At 57.6% G+C, this 15871-nt stretch overlaps 2 protein-coding genes across 2 annotated transcripts in view; both read left to right on the plus strand.

Annotated features, from left to right (window-relative positions):
- Positions 1–417: 417 nt before the first annotated feature.
- On the plus strand, positions 418–3770 carry GRINA (glutamate ionotropic receptor NMDA type subunit associated protein 1). Its single transcript, XM_039464371.2, has 7 exons — positions 418–575; positions 1585–1987; positions 2067–2179; positions 2252–2452; positions 2617–2745; positions 2835–2978; positions 3063–3770. The coding sequence occupies exons 2-7, from the start codon at positions 1609–1611 to the stop codon at positions 3210–3212; spliced, it is 1116 nt and encodes a 371-aa protein (XP_039320305.1). The 5' UTR covers positions 418–575; positions 1585–1608; the 3' UTR covers positions 3213–3770.
- Positions 3771–15305: 11535 nt separating this feature from the next.
- LOC101028588 (speriolin) overlaps positions 15306–15871 on the plus strand; it is a 31188-nt gene continuing 30622 nt past the window's right edge. The window contains exon 1 of the mRNA XM_003942056.4: positions 15306–15748. Within this exon, the coding sequence (XP_003942105.2) occupies positions 15538–15748 (211 nt within the window). The 5' untranslated portion in view covers positions 15306–15537. The remainder of the gene's footprint in view (positions 15749–15871) is intronic.

Here is a 15871-nt window from a genome sequence, read left to right on the forward strand (position 1 = left end):
TGATGTGGGAATTAAGCGATCAGGCCTGCGGATTTGGAACAGACCGGGATGAGAAGCGGAAGTGAACGTGGTGTTTAAAGGCCAAGAACGGGATGGTCAGTCCTGGGCAACTTCAGCAAATCCCGCATTTAGGAATAAATTTCTTACCTCCCTGAAGGGCCAGACAAATTGGCGAGACTAGACTTTTGCCTCCAGGAGTCTGGTCTGCAGGGGAGGGGCGCGGGGCTGGGGCCGGGGCAAAGGGGAGCCCTGGGGGCGGCGGCGGGAGGGGCGTAGAGGGGCGGGTCCGCGGAAGCCCCGCCCGCCCCAGCTCGCACGGCCCCGCCCCCAGCTCGCACGGCCCCGCCCCGTCGCACGACCCCGCCCCGCCCCGCCCGTCACAAGGCCCCGCCCCGCCGCACGGCCCCGCCCCGGCCCCGCCCCGCCCCGTCACAAGGCCCCGCTGCGTCTCCCGAGCCGCAGGCGCAGGCCCAGCCGAGCGGCCGCCGAGCGGGAGCGGGTGCGGGTGCAGCGGCCATCACCGCGCGGCCGCGCAGTGGACACCGTGCGCACCGGCCTGCGGCGCCCCGCCAGCGGTGAGTCCCCGGCCCGAGCCCAGGAGCGTGTCTGACCCGCTGCGCCGCGCGGCCGGTCGCCCCCGCCCCCGCCCCCACGCGAGTCCCGCGCGTCCGAGCGGAGCCGCCTCGGGTCGGTCACTGGGTCCGGCCGGGGCGCGCGGCGGCTCGCGGCCGGGGGTGGCGGCGGCGGGGGGGGCTGGGAGCCGCGGCGGCCTGGAGCCGGCGGGAGGGCCGGCGCGCTGCGGCGACGGCGGGACGCGCGGCCCGGTGCGCCCCCGGCGCGCGGAGGGCCCACCCGCCCTTGGTGCCGGTGCCGCGGCCGCAGCCCCCGACCCGCTTCGCCTCGCCCCACGCCCGCTTTGTTCCCCGCACGCCCCGTGGTCGCTTCCATCCCCCACACACCCCCGCACCCCGCTGTTCCCGGCGTACCCCACTGGCAGGCACCGGCAGCCGATCCAGGCCTGATCCCCCCACCCCGGAATCCGGAGCCGGGGGCCACTGGGCCCAGTCCTTGGGGGGAGGGAGGTTCAGGCCCTCGTTGGTCACAGATGGCCCGGGGATTTCCTGGGATAGAAATAGCCACCAGCTCCGGCCCCTTAAAGCTGCTTAAGGGGCAGGATGTGGAGGGGAGGGTCCGGGCACACCCCACGCGTCCCCTACCGAGACCCGAGACCCCAGCCCGCATTCGCTGAGCTCCCACCCGGGGGGAGACTCCGACAGCAGTGCAGGCCTCCCGCTGCTCGTAAGAAACAGCCCAAGCCCCAGATCCCGAGACTGGCGGTTGTCCCCTCGCCCGCCCCCTCCCCCACCCTGGAGGCGGCCTAGAAGGCCCCGCGGCGCCGGTCCGGTCCCCACCTGCCTCTCAGGGCCCTGGCTCCTGGGCTCCCCACAGTCCAGGGCAAAGGTCACAGCCTCTCCTTGCTTCCCTCTGGGTTTCCGGCAGCAGGTGGGGTGGTGCAGGGCAGCGTCCTGACATTGTCGCACAAACCAACCGACTATTGCCCTGTTCCCTTTCTGTCTCCTCTAGGGGTGGACCGCAGAGCCCGAGGCCATGTCCCATGAAAAGAGTTTTTTGGTGTCTGGGGACAACTATCCTCCCCCCAACCCTGGATATCCGGGGGGGCCCCAGCCACCCATGCCCCCTTATGCTCAGCCTCCCTACCCTGGGGCCCCTTACCCTCAGCCCCCTTTCCAGCCCTCCCCCTACGGCCAGCCAGGGTACCCCCATGGCCCCAGCCCCTACCCCCAAGGGGGCTACCCACAGGGTCCCTACCCCCAAGGGGGCTACCCACAGGGCCCTTACCCACAGGAGAGCTACCCACAGGGCCCCTACCCCCAAGGGGGCTACCCACAGGGGCCGTATCCACAAAGCCCCTTCCCCCCCAACCCCTATGGACAGCCGCAGGCCTTCCCAGGACAAGACCCTGACTGTGAGTCTCAGGGAGGGAGGGGTGGGGGCGGGGAGGGGGTGCTCATGAGTGGTGCTGACCCAGCCTGTGTGCTCCTCAGCACCCCAGCATGGAAACTACCAGGAAGAGGGTCCCCCATCCTACTACGACAACCAGGACTTCCCTGCCACCAACTGGGATGACAAGAGCATCCGACAGGCCTTCATCCGAAAGGTGGGTGGGGCGGTTTTGGAGGCGGTGCGGGGGCGGCACCCGGCAGGTGACTCTGAGCGGCTCCTTCCTCAGGTGTTCCTGGTGCTGACCCTGCAGCTGTTGGTGACGCTGTCCACGGTGTCCGTGTTCACTTTTGTTGGGGAGGTGAAGGGCTTTGTCCGGCAGAACGTCTGGACCTACTATGTCTCCTATGCTGTCTTCTTCATCTCCCTCGTCGTCCTCAGCTGTTGTGGGGACTTCCGGCGAAAGCACCCCTGGAACCTTGTCGCACTGGTAACCCCCAAACCGGAGCCTCTGGGCCCCCGAGCCCGGCCATGCAGTCCCACACGCCCACTCTTCCGGGCCTGGTCACCTTCGTTCTCCTGGTGCTCGTGAAGCAGGGGCAGGCGGGGTGGCATGGGGCACACACCAAGGCTAGCCCTTGTCTCCCACCCCAGTCGGTGCTGACCGCCAGCCTGTCCTACATGGTGGGCATGATCGCCAGCTTCTACAACACTGAGGCCGTCATCATGGCCGTGGGCATCACCACAGTCGTCTGCTTCACGGTGGTCATCTTCTCCATGCAGGTGAGGGGCCTCCCATGGCAGGGCTGTGGCCCCAGGGGCTGAGCGGCCTTGAGGCCCAGCCCCATGGCCCGCTCCCGTCCTGTCTGCAGACCCGCTACGACTTCACCTCGTGCATGGGCGTGCTCCTGGTGAGCATGGTGGTGCTGTTCATCTTTGCCATCCTCTGCATCTTCATCCGGAACCGCATCCTGGAGATCGTGTACGCCTCACTGGGCGCTCTGCTCTTCACCTGCGTGAGTGACGAGGGGCGGCCTTGGCTGGGGGTGGCATGCTGAGCGGCAGGCTTGTCCCTCACCCCGATGTGCTGTCGCCTCTAGTTCCTGGCAGTGGACACCCAGCTGCTGCTGGGGAACAAGCAGCTGTCCCTGAGCCCAGAGGAGTACGTGTTTGCCGCGCTGAACCTGTACACAGACATCATCAACATTTTCCTATACATCCTCACCATCATCGGCCGCGCCAAGGAGTAGCTGAGCCCCAGCTTGCTGTGGCCATGCAGGTGGCATGGCTGGCCTGGACCCTGCCCCTGGCATGGCAGTGCCATCTGTACTTCCCCTCCCTCGTCCCCCAGCACAGACGCCCCTCTCTGACCCTCCTGTACGTACACTGCAGATACTTCCATTCGGACCCGTTGTGGCCACAGCATGGCCCCTTTAGTCCTCCCGCCCCTGCCAAGGGGCAACAAGGCCACGTTTCCGTGCCACCTCCTGTCCACTCATTGTTGCATGAGCCCTGTCTGCCAGCCCACCCCAGGGACTGGGGGCGACACCAGGTCCTGGGGAGAGGGATTGAGCCAAGAGGTGAGGGTGCACGTCTTCCCTCCCGTCCCAGCTCCCCAGCCTGGCGTAGAGCACCCCTTCCCTCCCCCCTGCCCTGGAGTGCTGCCCTCTGGAGGACATGCCGGGTGGGGGTCTTACCCCTGTGTTGAGCCCTGAGGGCAGAGAAGATGGCATGTTTCAGGGGGGGAGGAACCCTTCCTCCCTCATTCCGCTGTCACTGAAATGCCAATAAACGGGATCTGCTCTCTGCCTTTGGTCGCTCTCCTCCCTGCCACTTTCAACATTAAATGTGGAGGGGCTTCAGATCCCCCCGCCAATGGGGACACAGGACCAGAAATGAATAGTGGAGGTTAATACAATGCCAGGTCTGCCCACATCTCTGATGGACAGAGACCCTAGGGTGCCCAGAGGGCGCTAAGCCTGTGCTAGGGCACCCCTATGGTAAGTGGCCTGGCCGTGTCTACCAGGTGTTCCCTGGAGCTGGCACGGTGTAGCCCCCTCACTATTCTGTCACCTGGGCACATCCCTAGGGAGACTTAGGGAGGCTCCCCAGGGCAGCCTGCCATGCTCCTTGGCCTCTCCTGGGCCTCCCCAGCTCTGTGCGGTCCATCTGCACGGACATCCTGGTGTACCACCCAGGCCCGCCTCACACAGAGGCCCCTGCTCCTCTCCAGCCTCCCTGCAAGAAATGGAGGCTGCAGATCCAGTCCAAGAGCTGGACGGAGACCGGGCTTGACTGTGGGGGCCCCTTGGCCTGCCCAGGCCCAGTCCTGTGGCGCCCTCAGCCACAGCCTGTGCTGCAGTTCTTGCCCTGTGGCCCCTGCTGCTGGCTGCCTACAGGAGGCTGGAGGTCCCTCCACTGCCCAGGACCTGGCTGTGCCTGAGCCCTGCTGAGCTCTCACGGCCCCCGGCTCTGGACCCAGGGGGAGCCTTGAACGTGGACCTTTCCGCTTCAGCCTTTCTCCTGAGGCTCTGCGTGCAGCATGGCCTAAGGATCGCCCAAGGCTCCTCCCCACCACTTGGTTGGTCCCCTTGTTTAACTGGTGCTGGCACCTCTGATGTCCACAGGCACCGCAGGCACAAGCTCATCCTCCCTGACACCTGCTCCTGCATCATCTCCAGGCCGGAGCAGGGCTGCCCCACTTCCCTTGCCCTCACCCGGCTTCCTCGCCTGCCCGCCCTCCACCAGGACCCTAGCATGTCTTTCTGAAACATCCGTCGTGCCCGTTGAGCTACCCGCCTGCCTGAAACCCTCGGCGGTGCCCTCAGGGCGAAGTCCACGCTCCTTAGCATGGCACACAGGCCTTGCCACCTGCCCACTGGTGGCTACAGCTGCCCTCTTGCTGTCCCCTTACCGCTAGGCCTGGGGCCCTGACCCTGTGCAACCTGAGCCACGAGAGGGCTCCCTGCTGCAGGTGCAGCGCTGTCACTGTTGAGACAGCCCCTCTGCTGGAGCAGGACCACGCTGCCTTCCCAGCCACAGAGCGGGACCACGCTGCCTTCCCAGCCACAGAGCGGGACCACGCTGCCTTCCCAGCCACAGAGCGGGACCACGCTGCCTTCCCAGCCACAGAGCGGGACCACGCTGCCTTCCCAGCCACAGAGCGGGACCACGCTGCCTTCCCAGCCACAGAGCGGGACCACGCTGCCTTCCCAGCCATGAGGGCACCTCCTGGAGTTCACCTTGCCTTCTGCAGTGGTTAACGGTAGTCACATGCTAAGCAGTGGGTGGGCCACATGGCTCCCCCTTCCCCCCACCTCTCCTTCTGGCCGTTTCCTGAGCGAGTGCAGCTCCTCCTCCGGGGCCGCCTGTGCTCCAGCTGAGGAGGAGAAGAAGCCTGCGTAGCTCCCAGACCCTCAGGATTTTACACAAAAAGAAGAACGTGTTTATACGGCTAACAAGAACTTGGTGTGGGGGCAAGGGAGTGGTCTCAGGAATAACTGCCAAGCGAAATGTACCAGGACAGTGTTTTCCTGAGGAGTTTGAGATGGACACAAACTCCTGGCTGAGAGGGAGGGTCCCTGAGGATGGCAAGGTCCAGAGGTGTGGGGCGGGGCCAGAGGGTCGCCAGCAAAGACCCCAGCTGCCAGGGAGAAGGCCAGGGCTGGCCACCGGAGGACTGGGGCCTAGGCCGCGGGTGAAGGGCACTCAGGCAGGGGCCCTTCGCGTTTAGGAAGCTGAGTCTGGTAACAGAAGATGCAGGGGAAGCCGTGGGTCTGTGAACAGGTGAAGGGAGCAGCAAGGAAACGGTTGAGACATGCCAGAGGAGCCGGGAGCACAGATGCTTCCAGAAGCATTGGGAGGTGCCAGCTAAGCCAGGCTGGGTGCAGCCAAAGGCAGCTGGGCTGTGTCTGCCAACTGAGAGGTCTGCTGTCTGCTGTGTCCCAGCCAGGGAGTGAAATGAGGAGTGCAGGTGACGAAGAAGACCAGTTGCTGACATCTGGGAGGTGACTGGTCCTATCTTCTAGCCTCTGTTGCCAGGAGCTGGCCTGGCACTCACAGATGGAGGCCTCCATGTCTCCTGGTTAAAATTTCCTAGAACATCAACATCAGACTACTCTATGACCATGGTGGATCTGTACAAAAACAAGACCCGTCCGTAACCGTGACTGAACACAGACAAAACACGGTCACTGTCCAGGCTGTCACAAGGGCAAGCAGTGCCCTGTCCTGGCCAATCTGAGCGGCTGCGGCCTCTTCACAGCTGCCAGCTCTAGCCTGGCTCCAGCCTGTCTTCCTTCAAATGCTATGCAGTTGAGGCACTCAGCTGCAAAATGACGCCTGCTTCCTGACAGCACCACCCAGAGCAAAGGCCCACTTCCCTAAACCACACAGACATCTATGGAGAAAAATGCGAAAGTCTCCACCCATTCCCCACCCTGCAAAGCACCATCAGTCAACGGTGCCTGCTGAAACCAGCTAATTGTGTGTTTTTAGTACAGACGGGGTTTCTCCATATTGGTCAGGCTGGTTTTGAAGTCCCAACCTGAGGTGATCCACCCGCCTTGGCCTCCCAAAGTGCTGGGATTACAGGCGTGAGCCACTGCGCCCGGCCTCTTGTTTTTATTTTTTATGCAGAGGCTCAATCTATTGCCCAGGCTGGAGTGCAGAGGCATGATCATGGCTCACACAGCCTGGACCTTTGGAATCAAGTGAACTTCCTACCTCAGAGACCCTCAGCCTCTCAAGTACTTAGGATTACAGGCATGAGCCACTGTGCCCAGCCAAACCTTAGTTTTTAAAACATAAATTTGGGCCGGGCGCGGTGGCTCACGCCTATAATCCCAGCACTTTGGGAGGCCGAGGAGGGTGGATCATGAGGTCAAGAGATCAAGACCATCTTGGTCAACAAGGTGAAACCCCGTCTCTACTACAAATACAAAAATTAGCTGGGCATGGTGGTGCATGCCTGTAGTCCCAGCTACTCGGGAGGCTGAGGCAGGAGAATTGCTTGAACCCAGGAGGCGGAGGGTGCGGTGAGCCGAGATCGTGCCATTGCACTCCAGCCTGGGTAACAACAGTGAAACTCAGTCTCAAAATAAAAAAAAAAAACAAAACATAAATTTAATTCAAAATACAGGCCAGGTGCGGTGGTTCATGCCTGTAGTCCCAGCACTTTGGGAGGCCAAGGCAGGCAGATCAATTGAGGTCAGGAGTTCGAGACCAGCCTGGCCAACATGGTGAAATCCTGTCCCCATGAAAAATACAAAACTAGCTAGACGTGGTGGCGCATACCTGCAATTGAAGCTACTTGGGAGGCTGAGGCAGGCAAATCGCTTGAACCAGGGAGGCAGAAGTGGCAGTGAGCTGAGATCATGCCATTGCACTACAGCCTGGGCATCAAGAGTGAAACTCTGTCTGTCTCAAAAAAAAAAAAGAAAAGAAAAAAAGTCCAGACATAGCAGCTTATCCTGTAATTCCAACACTTTGGCAGGAGGATTGCTTGAGCCTAGGAGTCAGAGACCAGCCTGGACAACAGAGCAAAATCCTATCTCTAAATACATATACGTGTGTGTGTGTGTGTGTGTGTGTGTGTGCATTCTCAGTGTTGATTTTGTTAGAGATAACAGTCATTGTTATGTTAAATATCAAAGTTCTTGCCCATGGAGATACCTACTGAAATACTCATCAAATGATAAAAAGTGTCTGGCATTTGCTTTACAACATTCTAGGAGAAAAAAAGTAAGGGAAGATAAATGAAGCAACATCGACAAAATGCTGATGAATGTACAAGCATTTTGACTGATGAATACGTATGGGTCCATCAGGCTTTACTTTTCAAAATGTTTGAAATTTTTCTTTTTCTTTTTTTTTGAGACAGAGTCTCACTCTGTCACCAGGCACCAGGCTGGAGTGCAGTGGTGCAATCTCGGCTCACTGCAACCTCCACCTCCTGGGTTCAAGCAATTCTCCTGCCTCAGCCTCCTGAGTAGCTGGAACTACAGGTGTGCACCACCACACCTAGATAATTTTTTTGTATTTTTTAATAGAGACGGCGTTTCACCATGTTGGCCTGGATGGTCTCGATCTCAACCTCATGATCCACCCGCCTCAGCTTCCCAAAGTGCTGGGATTACAGGTGTGAGCCACTGAACCCGGCCTGAAATTTTTCATAATAAAAATTTTTAAATAGAGCCATCTTAATTTTAAAAGTAAATCTCCTACCAATTGATCTATATTTAATGCAAGTCCAATAAGAAACCACAATAGGCCAGGTACAGTGGTACATACCTACAGCATCAGCTACTCAGGAAGCTGAAGCAGGAGGATTGCTTCAGCCCAGGAGTTTGAGAACAGCCTGAGCAACATAGTGAGACCCTATCTCCAAAAAAGAAAAACATCCCAACAGAATTCAATAAGCTGATTCTAAAATTGACATAAAAGACTAAAACAAGATTAATACTCAAAAACTCCTGATACTTCTTCTGGAGAAGATTCTGGATGGGGACTAGCCCTGATATCAGAACATATTATAAAACAGTCACAATTAAAACCGTGTGATATTAATGCAAGAATAGACCAAAAGGAAAAAAAAGGAATATAACAGAAAACGTCAAATAGAACCACACACATTTTAAAGACGAAACTGGGTGCCTACTTTGTACATAAAAATCCACCATTGCTGGATGAAAAATATAAATCTCAAAAGCAAAACTTTATAACTTTTGTCTTGAAATACATGAAAGCATTATTACAAAAAACATTCAACATTATCAAAATTAAGAACTTTTGTTCATCAAAAGACACCTTAAATAAAATTGAAAAATAATAAGGGAGGCCAAGGTAAGAGAATCATTTGAGTCCAGGAGTGTGAGACTTACCTAGGCAATATAGCTAGACCCCATCTCAAAAATAATTAGGCCGGGCGCGGTGGCTCAAGCCTGTAATCCTAGCACTTTCGGAGGCCGAGGCGGGTGGATCACGAGGTCAAGAGATCGAGACCATCCTGGTCAACAAGGTGAAACCCCGTCTCTACCAAAAATACAAAAAATTAGCTGGGCATGGTGGCGCGTGCCTGTAATCCCAGCTACTCAGGAGGCTGAGGCAGGAGAATTGCCTGAACCCAGGAGGCGGAGGTTGCGGTGAGCTGAGATCGCGCCATTGCACTCCAGCCTGGGTAACAAGAGCGAAACTCCGTCTCAAAAAAAAAAAAAAAAAAAAAAACTGGGAGAGATATTCATAGCACATGCAACAGACAATGGATTTTCCTAAAAAATGTAAAAAGAATTCCTACAAACCAATGCAGAACAATCAATTTTTAAAATACATATGGAGACTTCTGGCCACAAAGGACTAAGATAGAACCAGGATTTACATGCACACTCCACTACAAACAACTAAAAAATGTTATGAAACAGCTGGGCACGGTGACTCACGCCTGTCATCCCAGCACTTTGGGAGGCCAAGGCAGGTGGATCGCTTGAGGTCAGGAGTTTGAGATCAGCCTGGCCAACATGGTGAAATCCTGTCTCTACTAAAAATACAAAAAGTAGCTGGGCACGGCGGTGCACGCCTGTCATCCCAGCTACTTGGGAGGCTGAGGCACGAGAATCACTGGAACCAGGGAGGCAGAGGTTGTAGTGAGCCAGGACTGAGGTTCCGCCACTGCACTCCAGTCAGGGTGACAGAGCAAAACTGTCTCAAACAAAAAAAAAAAAGGTTATGAAACAATGATTTTCAGAAATTATGCAAACATCTTGTAAAACTGTCCTGTGATCCAACAGGCAGCGGAGGACTGTGGCCCTGAGACAGGAACACTGCCATCATCCTGGCTTCCCTCCTAGAGGCACATTTCAGGCCATGGGACAGAAAGCAGTCCCAGGCGAAGCAGTAACATCTCGCTGAGATAAAAGTCAAAGGTCAGGGAAGCTGAAGAAGCTAAGCATAGTTCTAGGACAGAGTTCTGGAAGGAGGCAACCATATATATATATACATAAGAGCAACAGAAATCTGCATAGGGGTCGGCTCAGTGTCTCACACCTATAATCTCAGCACTTTGGGAGGCCAAGACAGGAGGATTGCTTGAGCCCAGGGGTTCAAAACCAACCTGGGCAGCATAGTGAAACCTTGTCTCTACAAAAAAAGGAAAACATTTTTTTTTTTTTGATTAGCCGGATAAGTTACCAAGGGTCCAAAGCCTAACAAAGCCCTCCTGGTCTCTTTCCCTGGCTTTTAGTCCCCAAGCCCTCTATGAGGGGTAACTGGATGGCCCCTGGGGTTGATGACCAAGTTCATATCACCAAAGTCTCTACTTCTAGCCAAGACTTCAGGAGACTTTCCTCTGAGGCCGCTCGCCCCAGCTCCTGACTGGCAGGCCCCAGGTGGACAAGCACATATCGCTGCTCTCCTGGGGGCTGCCGGCCTCCCCAGGGCCCTCCAGACTCATCAAAGGGACAATGGCTTCCTTGGAAACCCAGGGACATGTCCTCAGACACTCAGAAGCCAGTTTTTATCTCGTCCATTTCAACTGCTAGTATACAGCAGCTTCTCCAGCTTCATGGTGCCATTCTTTTAGAAAAAAGAAAAAAGCTGAATAAAAATACGCTCATGTATTTATTGAGCACCTACTATGTGCGGGGGCCTGTGCTGGGCTCTGGTTTGCAGAGCACAGTTTGCTGTGGCCCTCGTCCTCTCCTGGGATATAAGTCCTTCCTCTGGGCAGAGCCCAGCTCCGATGGGGTGTCAGAAAGACACACACATCCGCCTTGGCAGCTGTGCGGAGAGAGGCTGCAGCGCAGACGCGAAGCTCGAGGTGAGAACGGCAGATGGAAGACTAGGCTGCCTGTACCAAGCCCGGACCCCGACAGCTGGAAATGCTGAAAGACGCAGTGCCTCAGCGGCCCCGCCTGCCGGATGGGCTACTAGCTGCTTTGGGGGCTTGTTAGGACTGTCGCAACAGTGCCTGGTGTACGGTAAACCTCAACAGATGTCAGCCATGGAGAGGAGCCACTGGCGACGTCCAGGAGGGCACTGGCCGCCAGCCGACCCTGCGGGAGCGTGGACAGGACAGCTCCCCGTCGGCATCCCTCGCCAGACGCAGACCTGGAGTGAAACGGCCACAGCAGGCAGGATTGAAACGCTCACGTGGCCAGCAGCGCGGGGACGCATAGCGGACGGCCCCGGCCCAGGAGGCGTCCCTCAGCACGCCCAGCACCGAAGCAGCCTGTCAGGCGGATGGGACAGAGGCTCCCAGCCACGGGCCCTCGTTCTCTGGCAACTTTATGCCTTGAAAAGATGGCTTCAGAAGGAAACTTGTTAAACATGCCGAGAATCCCGAGCCAAGAAAGGAGCAAAGATCCCTGAAGGCCCTGCCAAGCTGAAATGCGGAGCTGAATCAGATGAGGCAGATCTGAATGGGGACAGGCTGTGCAGAAGCCGGTGACCCGAGGCTGGAATGAGGAGGTCTGACTCAGCAAAAGCAAGTGGGGCAACACTGGAGGCGGGTTCGCGGGGAGCCCGCACAGCCCGAGTGCACCCCCGGAGCCTCCTGTCACTCCTGCAGGCCCAGCGTCCCTGCGGCCAGGACCCAGGAGTCTTCCCAAGTGCCACTGTCCGGGAGCTCAGCAGGGCAGGACCGGGAGCAGCACAGAGGCCCAGGGTTTCCCACGCCCCAGACTCTGGCCCCCAGACACATCGTCCAGATGGATGTGGGTACACTTCTGCAGGAATCCGACTCCCCAGATCGCGGCCCTCTTCACACGGAGCTCAAACCCAGCAGACCTGGATACCAAAGGACACTGTATATACAACAGAACAAAAAGAAAAAGCAACTTTGAATGAGGAGGAACGAGGACTGGGGGGGGCAGAGGGAGCCTGGAGAAGGTTAACGAAGAAAGGAGCAGGAGGCTGCCGCTTAGCATTCTGGGGCATGTCAAAGGACCCTGGGGTCATCCGAAAGCCTCTGCCGTGATGTGACTCTAAGGAGGGGCTGGGAGCAGCAGCGGTGTGGAGGGCCACAGGCCTCCCTGGCAGTAGGAGGAGGGAGACAACCTGCCTCCAGCTCTGCCCGCGTTTCTCCACAAGCAAACCTCGGCGAGGGCTGTGTGCCCCTCCCCCTCCCCTCCCCTCCCCCTCCCCTCCCCCTCCCCTCCCCTCCCCTCCCCTCTCCCTCCCCCTCCCCTCCCCCTCCCCTCCTCCCCCCCTCCCCTCCCCCTCCCCCTCCCCCTCGCTTCTCACACCTGTCAATCTGGAGTTGGCCAAACAGCTTCACCGAAACGGCCCTTGGTATGTCACCAGTGGCTCCCAAGTCCCTCAAGCTGAGGCCTTTTCAGTCCTGGTCCCCTCCGACCCTCAGCCTCACTGGAAGCTGCTGCACATGACCTTGGAACAGCCTCTGCTGCGGCTTCTCCGGGCCGACCACCTAGGTTTTCCGTCGCTGTGGGCACTTCTGCTCTGTGACCTCTGCAGCCTTGTCTGGCTCTACTGGGCACAGTGGGTGAAGGCCCGCTCTCTGTCACTTGATTGCAATTCCCGGGCAACCTCGTGCACTCGTACGGCTCCAGCTGCCGTCTAGGAGCTGATACCTCCAACGTGCAGCCTTCCGTCCCCAGCGGCAGGCTCTCTGCTGGGACTGGGAGCAGGAACCCCCTGCCTCCTGGCACAGCTCCTGGACATCCTGATCCCAGCAGCACATCCAAACCTGACCCCAAATATTCACTCTCAACTTGGTTCTCCTCCCTATTGGGCTGGTCTAACCAGCGCTCCACCGCCCACACCAGAGGCTGCACGGCCACCCTGCCCTCGATCTCACCTTCGTCACCACATCCGAGCCAACCCCAAAACCAGCCCGTCCAGCACCACCACACGTTTCTCGGCTCTGCCCACGGCACCCCCTGTGAACCAGCCGGACGACTGTGGCAGCTTACAGTGCTGCTCGGAGCTTTTCCCCCCCGTCTGTTCCCACACGTCCTTCCCTCGGGCCCTGCAAGGGCTTCCCAAGGCCTTAGGATGAAGATCACTCAAGGTCACAGCCACAGGCCCTGTCCCGACCCGGGCCCTCCGCTCCTCCCCAGCACACACTCTCCCCACGCACCTTTGCTCCACCACACTTGGTTTCTTCGGTGGGGCACACCCCCTGATTGGATCTGGCCCACCTGCTGCACTCTCCCCCAGCACCAGCGCCCCTCCCAGCAGCATTCATCACAGGGGAAACTCAGCATCTACGTGTGATCGTTCGACTCACAGCCACTCCCCACTAGATGCTAAAGTTGATGAGTTGGGGACAATGCCTGCTCTGACTAGCATGGAACCCCCAATTCCTTTAAAAAAAAAAAAAAAAGATGGGGTTTCACCATGTTGGCCAGGCTGGTCTTGAACTCCTGACCTCAGGTGATCCACCCACCCTGGCCTCCCAAAGTGCCAGGATTACGGGCGTGAGCCACTGCGCCCGGCCCGAACCCCCAGTTCCTAACACAATGCCCGCCACAGTTGGTGCTCAACATTTATTTCTGGAGGAAGGAACACTGGCATATACAAAGGGAAGTGCAGATGGTGTATCAGCCAGAGTTCTTTGATATTAGGAGATTTATTTTAAGGGCTTGGTCACATAATTGTGGGGGCTGGCAAGTCCAAAATCTGTAGGGCAGGCTGGAGACTCGGGCAGGATTTCTGTGCTACAATCTTCACACAGAATTCCTTCTTTTCCAGAAAACTTCAGGGTTTCTTTCACTCTTAACTTCTTCTGCCAGGCATGGTAGCTCACACCTGCAATCCTAGCACTCTGGGAGGCTGAGGCAGGAGGATGGCTTGAGCCCAGGAGTTTGAGACCAGCCTGGGCAATGTACTAAGACTCCTATCTCTAAATAAAAGTTTTTAATAAAAATTAGCCGAATGTGGTGGCACACACCTGTCTTAGCTGTTCGGCTGAGAGGCCGAGGCTGCAGTGAGGTAGGATGATGTCACTGCATTGCAGCCTGGGCAACAGACTGAAATCTTGCCTCAGAAAACAAATAAATAAACAAACAAAAGTAAAAAGTGAATTTAAAAAAGTGAATGGGTGAGGCTCACCGAATGACTGAAGGTAACCTCCTTCACCTGCAGTCAACACCTTGCAGCTATTCACAGATGTGATTAATAGCTACAAGCATATAATAGTCTCACAGTGATGTCTATCCAGATTTTTGACCAAACACCTGGCCACTCTAGCCTAGAAAACTGACACATAAAATGGAACCATCACAGACTGCCTCAACCCAAGAGGCCAGCAGTGGAATAAGAACATGATAAGCTAATTTTCACATGCTGAAGGAAAGCCCAACAGAGACACTCTATGAAGTCAGAGGGGTAACTGAAGAGACCTCAACTCTGGTTTTTGGGGGCTCTGGTCCCCAGGGCCAGAGGACTCAGCCAGGATTACAGGCGGAAGCATCAGAAGAGGGCTGGCAGTAGGCCCCCCATTGTGAGGTCCGTGTAGAATGCTCAACTCAGACTGATCCCAGCCCTAGCTGGTATTTTCCCCCTTCCTCCTCCCCACACTCTGCCAGGAGTCTGCCCTCTAGCCTGCACCTGAACTTTGCTATCTCTCCCTGGCCCAAAAAGAGGTTTGAAGAGAAGAGCCACAGAGCCAGTGGAGGTGAAGACGACGTGACCTCACTCAGTACTCCAGGCCAGGCCCACAGAGGTCTCTGCAGATAGCTCTAAGAGAAGGGGAGCATCGTGAGGACTGGGTCCCGAGTTCTTAGAACCAAGTGAGGAATACAGTCTTGGGTTCTTGAAGGACTATGGTCGGAAAATTTCAAGGAGCTAGACAACAGAGATCCCAGCGCAGAGAAGGCACCAATGGGGGATTTGCAAAAGGTAACCCTGAGTCACCAGAAATGGAAACTCCAGGTTGCAGAGAGCGCCTGGGCCAACAGGAAGATAAAGACGCTGAGCACCTGGGTCAGAAGAAGTCACGGGCCAGTGTCCAGGCCTTGAAGGCACCGCATCCCAGGAGAAGGCTGAGAGGCTAAACCCAGGTACGTGCAAGGTTGTAAGGAAGGGGCACCCCGGCCAGGAAGGCGGGGTGGTGAGTTTTCATTCTACAAGCGTTTACTGGCTACCTGCATGTGTCGTACCAAGCCCTCTGCTGGCCACTGGGGATTCCAGGAAAGTGGCACCATCCCGGACCTCGCTGTAAAGCCCGTGCAGAGCACTGAGCAGCTGGCACTGACTGGAACCAGGGGGAGCTTAGGACACAGGACGCAGCTGCTGGGGAAGCCCAGAGGCAGCAGTGAACTGGGGAGAGGAAGCGTCGCAGGACAGGCACCTTGAGGATGACCTGGCCAGACAGAGAAAGGGTCAGGACATTCCAGGCCGAGGCGAGACCTGTGCACAGGCCTGGTGGCATGCAGAGCTGAGTGTGTCAGGGCAGAGAGGGCAAGGAGGAGGCCATGGCCTCTGACCTCACAATACCCAGCCCGCGGGGCCAGCCTTGCAGACTCGGCACCTCCTTCAGCCCGGGCAAGGCCCGGGGCCCTGGGCAGCCTCCAGGCGCAGTACCCTCCCACGGCCACACCCTTCCCGCTGCCCCGGGGCATGTCTCTACTCACCAATTACGAGGGGCTTCGGCATCAGATAGAGAGGCTGGTGCGGGAAAACGAGGAACTGAAGAAGCTGGTGCGGCTCATTCGGGAGAATCACGAGCTCAGGTCCGCCATCAAGACCCAGGCAGCTGGGCTCGGCGTCGGCACGTTCACGAGTGGGCTCGGTGAGGCAGCAGCAGGCCTTCCCCCGCGCCAGAGCAATGGTAAGAGGCCTGGGTCCGGTGAGAGTGGGGAGGGAAGTGGGGGGCTGCACCGGAGAGGAGGGGGCTCAGGACGTCGGGGGGGCGGGCCCTCCTCGCCCTCACTGCTCTGACGTGCCCAGCTCG

Source organism: Saimiri boliviensis, chromosome 15 (assembly GCF_048565385.1).
Source record: "Saimiri boliviensis isolate mSaiBol1 chromosome 15, mSaiBol1.pri, whole genome shotgun sequence".
Taxonomy (NCBI): Eukaryota; Metazoa; Chordata; class Mammalia; order Primates; family Cebidae; genus Saimiri; species Saimiri boliviensis.

Excerpts from the sequence above, each read along its gene's own strand:
- GRINA (XM_039464371.2), top strand. The coding sequence starts at position 1,609 with ATGTCCCATGAAAAGAGTTTTTTGGTGTCTGGGGACAACTATCCTCCC. Across the intron at positions 1,988-2,066 it reads CCCAGGACAAGACCCTGACT|CACCCCAGCATGGAAACTAC; the intron begins GTGAGTCTCAGG and ends TGTGCTCCTCAG. Across the intron at positions 2,180-2,251 it reads GACAGGCCTTCATCCGAAAG|GTGTTCCTGGTGCTGACCCT; the intron begins GTGGGTGGGGCG and ends CTCCTTCCTCAG.